The 10,415-nt window shown below is 34.5% G+C and overlaps 2 protein-coding genes across 2 annotated transcripts in view; both read left to right on the top strand.

Moving 5' to 3' along the window:
* Positions 1-4,161, top strand: part of LOC118741348 (esterase B1-like) — a gene marked incomplete at its 5' end in the record, with an annotated part of 11,718 nt that extends 7,557 nt beyond the window's left edge. The window contains 3 exons of the mRNA XM_036473326.1: positions 167-317; positions 391-1,124; positions 3,706-4,161. Coding sequence (XP_036329219.1) covers positions 167-317; positions 391-1,124; positions 3,706-4,161 — 1,341 coding nt within the window. The remainder of the gene's footprint in view (positions 1-166; positions 318-390; positions 1,125-3,705) is intronic.
* A 5,572-nt stretch (positions 4,162-9,733) lies between these two features.
* Positions 9,734-10,415, top strand: part of LOC118741553 (esterase B1-like) — a gene marked incomplete at its 5' end in the record, with an annotated part of 15,956 nt that continues 15,274 nt past the window's right edge. Inside the window, 1 exon segment of the mRNA XM_036473553.1 lies at positions 9,734-10,016. Coding sequence (XP_036329446.1) covers positions 9,734-10,016 — 283 coding nt within the window.

The following is a 10,415-nucleotide window of genomic DNA, read 5'->3' as shown; positions in this document are numbered from 1 at the left end:
CACATAAGTGTGACCGACCACGAAATAAACGGGCAATAAATGTTGATTGATAAGTTTTGGTGCAGCTTATCGCCAGTTAAAACTAATGCCTATCCAGCTTATCTTTGTTTTGACGCCAATAATTTTGTTTTTATTTTTTAATTACGTACCCATTGTTTTACGTCAGCTAAAAAGCGAGCAGTTGTTGCCTGTTATGGTGTTTATATTTGGCGGTGCATATTATATGGGCGGGGCTACAAGAAATTCTTATAGCCCAGACTATTTTATGAGCGAAAAAGTGGTGCTGGTAACATTAAACTACCGGCTGTGTTCCCTTGGTGAGTTAGTTAAGATACACACATTTTTTTTTCTTTATCTACTAAATAACGCTCCGCCATCCAACTTCCATAGGTTTTCTGAGTCTCGCGGATCCTGCGCTACAAGTACCCGGCAATGCAGCGCTCAAAGATCAAATACTCGCGCTCAGATGGGTGAAACAATATATCAGCCACTTCAATGGTGATCCCAACAATATAACAGTTTTTGGAGAAAGCGCCGGCGCTGCTAGCGTTCATGCGCTAATGCTTAGCGAACAGACAAGCGATCTTTTTCAACGTGCCGTCCTTATGTCCGGCACTGCGCTAAGCTATTGGGTCAACATGCCGCAGACTGATATGGCCTATAGATTAGCAAAATTTAATGGTTATAGCGGTGAGAATATAGACGCAGAAGTATTATGCTTTCTACAACAATTAGAGCCTGCCAAACTGGTACAACATTCGCTGCTCAATGAGGAGGAACGCAGAAAGTTGTACATATTTCCTTTCGGACCAATTGTGGAGCCATATGTTAGCGCGGATTGTGTTTTGCCAAAGCGACCATTTCAGCTGTTAAGAAATGCCTGGAGTAATCGCATACCATTGATTATTGGCGGTAACTCCTTTGAGGGTCTCTTTATGTATCAACGTCTGAAGATGTTTCCACAAATAATGCGCACGCTTTTGAATGATCCAGAACGTATTTTACCAGAGGATGCAAAAGAAGCTTATACGCCTGAACAGCGGCGGGAAATGGGTACAAATATGCTGAAATTATTTTTTGGTGCGAAAGAGCCAAGCGATCGTTCGGTGTTCAAATTTCTAGATGTAAGTCTATTTAATAGCTCATTTCCACCAAGCCTTAACAGCAGTTTATGCCTATAGGAAAGGGGAAATTACAATTCGAAGGGGGTAATTGCTCATAATAAGTACTAGAAAATTAAAGCAAAAGTAAGAAATTAACCTGGCCGATCACAACATGTTAAAATTCTTTGAACTCATCTCAGCTCTCAACTGCAGTTAGCTGTTAGTGGGAATGGGGTATAATAAAAATTGGGTATGTTAGAGGAAGTTTTTGTATACAGCGCCTAATATAACTTATTGTAGAAGCATAGGCAGACGACAGCCTTGATCTGTGCCAACTTTATAATTCGGAATTATCTCGGCAATTAATTGCAATTGATGCGGATTAGGTCCTGCAGCTAATCCTCGAAATTAATTGTCTATTGTGCAAGTAAGCACAACAAAGTTTGACGTAGGACCCAAGCTTCTCATTTCGAGTGATTGCATATTTTAGTTTACTCTATTTCCTTTTGTTTTGTATTATTTTACATTATTTATTATATTAGTTAATTTAAATTCCTAAAACTTAAATTTTATGTAAAAAGTTCACAATTATAACACCGCGCAAAAAAAACAACAAGAAAGTTCTTAAACACACGAAGCAATCAATTTACTCACGAAACTGTGGGCCAAACATAGTCATACTGCGTTTTTTAGTTTTTTTCAACATCAAAAAAATAAAATTAAAAGTTTTTTTCTAATAGCGGTCGCCCCTCGGCAGGCAATCGCAAACCTCCATAGTCATGAAAAACACCAACAAATCGAAGGAAAATCTCGGCCAAACACTAACATATATGTAAGGCCTAATCTATTATAAAATTGCCTGTCGTACGGTGTAATTAGATGAAAAAAAAAAAACAAAAGTAACAATTTTATGAATAAAAACGGTTTGATGAAAATTCTACTGGCCGTGGGACGAGAACCTCGCTGCTCGTTTATCTGCAGTACTGCCGCCTGTCAGGGTACAATATTGATGTTGCCGTCTGTTTATGCGATAACACGAATTTAGTAAACTTTTTTTATACCCGAGCGCACTTGTGCACAAGGGTATATTAATTTTGTTCACATAACGGTTGTTTGTAACAGCCAAAACGAATCGAGATAGATATAGACAAATGTATACATAAATGATCAGGATGAAACAAGAAATCGATTAAGCCATGTCTGTCTGTCCGTCCGTCCGTGTACACGATAACTCGAGCAAAAATTGAGATATCTCAACGAAATTTGGTATGTAAGTTTCCCTTAATCCAAGGTAGGTTGGTATTGAAAATGGGCGAAATCGGACTTTAACCACGCCCACTTCCCATATAACGGTAATATCCAGAAATACGAAAACTGTGATATTTTAGTAACTACTGGAGATTATTCACTCAAAATTGATATTTACAATAATTTTTAGACGAAAAATAAGAATATTATAAATTTTTGGAAAATGGGCGTAGCCACGCCCACTTATGGTTACATGTGTATATCTTGGTAACCGCTGCACCAATTTCTTCCAAACTTGGCACAGTTGTTGGCCTTGGTACAGCATAAAAAATCGCCGAAACTTTTTAAAATCGGACAATAACCACGCCCACATCCCATATAACGGTAATTTAGAGAAATACAAAATCTTCGATAATCAGTAAATATTGAAGCTAATTTATTCAAAATTGATGCTTGCAACAATTCTTTACCAAGAAATACGTTTATGGTAAAATTTTGGAAAATGGGCGTGGCACCGCCCACTTATGATCACATATAAGTATATCGGTAACCGTTCTACCAATTTATACCAAACTCGGTGTGGTTATTGTGCTTGCCACATATAAGCAAAACGTTGAAAATTATTGAAATCGGACTAAAATAACGGCCGCTTCTCATATAACGGTAAATTTCAGAAATGCTTGAAACTTCAATATTTCGAAATTGAAGGACGCCAATTTACTCAAAATTGATACACCCCGGCTTACCATCTAGCGGAAGGTTTCGGAAAGGTGAAAAAACATATATTTAATACTTGCGCCGGGTATTTAATGTTCGGCTCCGCCCGAACTTAGACTTTCTTACTTGTTTATTTTAAAGCTTAAGCTGACTTTGCACGGTTCGATTTTCTAGTCGACTTTTGACGTTCAACCAAAATCGACCATAAACTGTAAAATGTAAATGCTTTGGCTAGTCGATTCTCAGTCGATTTTTCAGTCGACAAAAATCGACCCGCGTAAAGCCAACTTTTAGTATCCAGCTTTCAAGAAAAACAAAAAGTTTATAAAAAAATGCTCAATAAAAGTTTCTTATAACAGTTGGCTTAATCGAGCAAAAAATTTGTCTTGAGAGTTAGAAACTAAACTTAAAAAACAAAACATTTTTGTACCACAATTTAAAAATTTTTAAAAATTATCATCCATTCAACAATTTTTATGAGCTCGAGGCCGTTTTCAGTGAAAACTTATTGTGGAAAAGCAACAATAATTTGAAAAAACGGCCTCGAGCTCATAAAAATTGTTGAATATAATTGTTATAAAGGCCATAAAAATAACCAAAACAAATAATTTATCATCCATTTTAAATTTCCTTCTAGATTTATGGCTACAAGCAATTTTGGCATGACATCCATCGCACTATTTTGGCACGTTTGTCCTATGCCTCTGCTCCAACTTACCTATATCGTTTCGATTTCGATTCACCAGATTTTAATTTGTATCGTGCAAAGTTTTGTGGCCACGATCCAGTGCATGGCTGCGCGCATGCCGATGACCTATCATACATGTTTTTCTCAAATGACTCGTGGAAAGTTAGCTTGGACTCGGCGGAATATAAAACTATTAGGCGGCTAATTGGCATTTTAGTTGCCTTTGCCAAGAACTCCGATCCTCACTGTGATGAAATTAAACCAATTGTATGGCATGCGCTTGAGAAGTCCAACCCGAGCTTGGCTTTGAATATCAGCAATGATTTGAGTATAATGGAATTGCCAGAGAGTGTGAAACTGAAAGCATTTGATGAATTATTTGCATCAACGGAGCAATTGTATTGATAAGTTGTTTTACTTGTTACATTCCTTAACCTACATACATATGTAAATACATATATACATAACAGTACATATCACACTCTGAATAAAAAAGTTTCCGATCTAAAAAAAAATTTTAAAATCGCCTTTTATTAGTACCACATCGTTTTGTGCAATAAAGCATTTTAGTTAGATATGGATTTTTACATTTCAGCCACGATGTTACATAGGGCCTATCTATATTAGGGTAACGCTATAAATACAAGCTAGCTTACCTCTAATTTAAAAAATTTTGTCAAACATGTAGAAAAGTGGCATTTTTTTAAACGGCACACAGTGGTCGGAAGAGATTTGTTACACGCGGAACATTTGGCGGCTATTACGATTATAATAAAAATGCAGTATCATATTAGTTTTGTTATGCAAAATCCGAATATGCCATAACAATTTTAGTTTGACAGTTCACAGCAGTCGTCAGATGGTAATTTCTCTAAAAATAAGAAAATCTTTTTGAAAATACCTTTTTTGAATTTTTCTAAAAATCCGATAATCTTTATAAAAATGTCTTTGATTAGGTTTTTAGATATGCTGATCACGAATGTTATGTCAAATTGAAACTTTGGCAGAGTTGACAGCTGTCAAATATATCGTTAATTTTTCAAAAATTAGAAAATATTTTTTAATATGTTTTATAGATGCTAGTCACGAATTTACGTCACATTAAAACTTTAAGGGGTTTGCAACTCTCGAAGGGCTGTCAATTTCTCCAGAAGTAAAGACAATTTACCAAAAATTAAACGTACTATGTTTTAAGGCTCACTGATCTTGAGTCCTGTATCACATTCAAACTTACAGTTGTGAAACTAACGGTAATGATCAGTTGGGTATGTATTTGTTTAGCAAAATTTTATTTATCATCATATATAAAATGAATTTATGATCAAATTATAAAATTATAACAGTAACTATATTTATAAATTAGAATAGTCGGGGCCGTCTGCTATATGTTCAGCCCAAACAATTTAATCTAGGTCCAAAGAGTTTTTTAAATTTTTTATTTTATTTTATACGAAATTCGTCATTACCAAAACTCCAGTTTTCTTATTTTTAATAAAGTTATTCAGGTTTTAATCTCTGGAAATTTCGGACGCCATATTGGATTTCGAATTTTGAATTTTCAAAAACTAGCTTGAAATTTGTAAAGGGCGAATTTAAGAACCTCTAAATACCATATTTCATTAAAATTCATTAATTTTTTTAATTTTTCGACGCCATATTGAATTCGTTATTGGTTTTGAAATTGGACTTCAGCTTCGTTAAGACACGACTTATAAATGATAAAATGCTAAATATAGAATTAATTCCATTAATCTTTAATATTGTAATACACTTTGTGCTATTTGGAACAGCTGCTAAAGTTGGTCTACTGAAATAAAAAATAGCCGCCACTTTTATTGGCGCGAGTATGCGCGGCTTTTCTTTTGGTAGATCCTTAAAGTTCGGCCCCTTACCTTTTGGTAAAGAAATGAAGATCCTACTCGGCTCTACTTATTAGTTATACCTTTTTGAAAAAAAATATTTCTTGAAAAATAATCCGTGTTATTAGGGTATGCATAATTTGGCAATAAATTCGTATTACCAGGCTCTAAAAAATGCTTTGTTTGCTTGGTGTTGAGCTCACTCACAACTTTTTGTTCACATACATGCTCTAAATATCACCTTTTCCCAAAATTTAACGCATACAGTTTTATCATTTTTTTAGCCAGAAGATAAGCATAATTTTTATGATCGTAGATATACATATACTACATACAGTTACGATCATTGAAATAGTACTACGCGCTTACAAGAAGCATTGCGCCCCTAATTTCGCATACTACGCGATATTGGTATGGATTTTTTTTTTTTTTATTATTATCACCTCTAGTGTATGATTTAACTCTATGCAAATTTCAAAGCGTTCATCAGCTACGGTTTACGGTATTTGAGGTTTTGGAATAAAAATTTAAGCTAAATGCTTTGGTTTATTATACATACATTTAGCAGGAATAGACACAAATATATTTTTTTAGTATTTAGTGGGGCGAAGTGTGCACTGTACTCACGAAAAACGCGGTATTATTAAAAACCCTTTTTAAAAATGGGAATACATAAAAGGAAGTGGAAAAAATTGCTGGATGTTCAGCCACCATGATTTGAAATGCGTTAAGATATCACAATAAACCCAAAAAAAGGGAGGTAAGTAGAAATTATCAACGACTACCATACGAAAAATTATGAAATTCAAAGACTCGTTCCACAATGGCAGCTGTAGAAATTTTGGATAGCCTAAAGTTACCATGTAGTGTTCGCACAATAAGGAGACGGCTCCGAGAACACAATCTTTATGCTAGAAGTCCACGTTAAGTCCCGCTTTTCAAAACAAAAAAAAATCATGTGATACGCAGCAGCTGGCAAAATTGTGGCTTCGCTACAACGAAATTGAGGTCATAGAGAGGCCAGCTCAATCTCCTGAAGTCAATCCAATAGAAAACCTTTGGACCGACCTTAAGAAAGCCATATGGGGTCTACAACCAAAAAATAACCACGAATATGGGCTGTGGTTATCCGCGCATGGCAATCAATACCATAGAAAAGATGTCGTCAACCCCTTTTAGACTCTATGCGAGATCATTATGCAGCAGTGATTAAAAACAGCGGTCATGCCACCAAATACTAAATAACTGTGCTAAATTTTAGTACTAATATTAACAATTTAACTTAAATTTAAAACTTTTTGTTATATACTGCTATTTTTCTGCAGTAATTTCCATAAAACACATCTTACGTGAGGTAATTTTTTAAGTGTTTATTTATGTAAATAAAACTCTTTCAATCCTACAGTTAGTTATGAAATTGTCCATCAGTTTTTCCGTTAAAATGAATACAACTATCTATTATCTTGGTTTTGTAGTAATTTGAAAAAATTTCAACCGCAAATGCACACTTCTATCTTAGTGCTCGCAGCTGTACATGCTCTGCAAAAAAAAATTGTGCAAATAATCTCTTAAGCGAATATTTTGGTATTATTCTCCTGGGCAATAATTTATCTCAGCTAATCTCATACGGGTATTTTCGCAGACCGACTAGTTTTGAATCATCCCTTAAGGGTATAATTAGAGATAAATTAGTCCCGACACATCTCTAACTGCTTCAATTAAGGACTTAAATATATGTACGCACTTAAGGACGGTATACTAACTGTGGTTTCAAGTATAAATAGTGAAATTAACCTAATCCGTCTATTCTAACAGAACCATAAAACTTAGCTCATCATAAAAATTCGATTTGAAGTGCTAGAAAAATACACAAAAACTTAGAAACTTATGCTGGATTTCCACTAGGCATTAAATGGCAAAAATGACAAATGACAAAGTCGGGCATTAAAAAATTATCGTGTCATTACATTAAAAAAATAGTCATTAATTTCATTTCCACATGGCATTTTTTTAAATGGCATACATTTTTTATCATATCAATGCCTAGTGGAAATTCGGCATTATGTTGTAGTGGCATATTTGCTGCAGCGGAAAATTTTGGTGTGCAGTAGAAATCACTGTGACTTTGTTACAATACGCCTGTTAGACTCAAATTTCGTATTGATGAAGTCGACTCAGCGAACTAATAGATACTGAAACTCGAGCCGAAACTTAACAAAAACTTAAAAAGTTCTGCACATATTTTTGTTTTTAAATTTTGAACATTTACGGCAGACTTTTCTAGAATAGTTATCGGCTAAAAACAACTTTCCACCTCTCAGATAAACCGAATTTTTAATGCCGCAAAGGTCTGGAAGTGTTCATGGTAGAGTATTAGATTTTGGTATGAAGGCTTATGAAATCAATTCCATACTCTTGAAAAAAATTGGGGTTATTGGAAAGGGCGGTAAGTTTAATTTATCACAGGGCATTTCTCGTAATACGTAGTAGACAAGCATTTTTTCTAATAGTGATCACCCTTTGTTAGGCAATTGCGTACCTTCGAACGTGTTTTGCATTGAAAAGGATTCTTAAAAAAAGACAATTACTGTTCCTGGACCGCTCTTAACTTTAAAGACGTTTTCGTAGTAATATTCGTAATATTTTTATGTTTAATTGATTTGTTTAGATTATGTCCTTGCTTTTCCCGCTCGCATAATATGAATATGAATAATATTTAGTATGTATCACAACTACATATTTCAAACTTATTTACCAACTTGTTTCTCATCATACTTTTGGCACTATGTCCAAAGCAGTTACGCATGGTGTACATCGAAACTAGATCTTTGCGAAAGAGTATGCACATTTTTCTTCGCTTATAACTGATAATTATCAAAATTTAAAAAACACTCAAAAGCAGATGGCAAGAACTTGTGATGTGAATACATAAGTTATGTTAGTTGTATTCGAAATTTTGCCGCTTCATGTACATACGCATATAGGCTGTGTGATTTTTTTTTTCATTTTACTTGAACTCTATCAAATTCAACTAAATCATATTTTATTACATAAATATAGGTGTATATTTAACTAGGTAAATATGTAAACCTACATACATATCAACTGGTTTATTTAAGATTTTATACCTAATAATTAACTCTAATAGCCCGTGAAACTTTATTATGTTTTTACTTATTATAAAAAGTAATTTATTTTATTATTTTATTATTCAGCGTATTTTAATTGAGATAGTTCGGATGTAAACTAATAAATTCATATTTACAAGGTTTTTGCAAATCTTATAACGCCGCTTTAACAATAACCAATAAATTTATATAATTAGAGCTTTAAGTTTATGATGAAATAAACTTTAAAACTCATTATACTTTAAAGAAATATTTTCATATGATTTACAGCTTGATACGCTAAGTGCACACAACCCTAATCAAACATCTTTTGTCAAGTCATTAAAAACATATATACAACAAATTTTCTTCCACGTCAACAAACTGATTGCGGATATATCTACATACATACACACATCTCTAAAAAAAAAAACGCAATGGCAACAAAGTAAGTTGTATGAAAATTTTAAAAATATCCCAGTCGGCTAAATGATAAGAGCTTCTGTGTAGGCGAATTCGTACAGGAAATGCTTATCCGGACGACCTTCTCTTTGTAAGCTCGGTTGAAAGATCTTTCAATAGCGCGAGCATTCGAAATAAATAAAAGCAAATATTAAATAGTGGTATTCACCAAATTGAGCAAGTGACCTGGTACTCTGGCAAAAGAGCAGATGAGCTCCAGCGATGACTATTGACAAGAGTTGTTGCTCGAGCTGATCTGCTCTTTTGTCAGACTGCCAGGGCACTTGCATATTTTGGTGAATACCACTATTGTTGTAGACTTGCCGATGCCTGTCTGTTGTAAATTTAACTTTTTCATTATCATTTCACGTAAACTTTGTGTGAAAAAAGGAAACTGATTTACAAAGCCTTTAAACTCTAGCCTTTCCCATCGCTTCGAATGGTTTGAAACAAGGGTTCCCAGAAACCCTCTTGATTTTTCAAATTTTGTCGACTGGGATAGGAAGTGATCCAAATACTTTCATAAAGTATTATCTATGTATGACACAGCTCTGGCATATTGGAGACAGTGGAACTGCAATTACCACAAGGGCGCATACGCGGTGCAACACGCGAGACTGTCAACGGCATTACCTACTATAGTTTTGAGGGCATTCCTTATGCCCAGCCGCCGGTTGGGAAATTACGTTTTCGGACACCCAAACCTTTTGGGAATTGGAAAGACACGCTTGATTGCACAAACAGTCCACCCAAGCCTGTGCAAAAGAATAATCAGGCTGGCAAAGCCGATGGTAGCGAGGATTGTCTTTATCTGAACGTTTTCACGAAAAATGTAAGTAGACGTACACATGTACATACGTATCAATACATAAAGATGAAAAGGTGCCAAGTCCATTTTTTTTTTTACAAATTTAATTTTTGATGCAGAATGACAAATAATGCGAACCTACATCGATTTTTCGTCTCTCCTGCACACTTTAAAAAAATGGAAGTGACACCTTTTCGGGTTTAGGGAACAATATGTATTAGCATGATGCAATAATGAAAGGTGTTATACGTTGGCAACTTCTCGCTCTAATCCGCCATCTTGAACTACCTTAGGAGAAACTGTGTTGTTTCTTTGCTAATTTCACTGAACATTTCCCAAAATATTAGAAAAAAATTCTAAACAAGCTACATTGATTCAATTTTCGTTGTTCGTTTTGTTCTTATTCGCTGACATTTGTTTTCT

This window comes from Rhagoletis pomonella, unplaced genomic scaffold (assembly GCF_013731165.1).
Source record: "Rhagoletis pomonella isolate Grant_MI unplaced genomic scaffold, Rhpom_1.0 Rhpom_scaffold_00001, whole genome shotgun sequence".
Taxonomy (NCBI): Eukaryota; Metazoa; Arthropoda; class Insecta; order Diptera; family Tephritidae; genus Rhagoletis; species Rhagoletis pomonella.
This window is presented reverse-complemented; position numbering and strand designations above follow the sequence as displayed.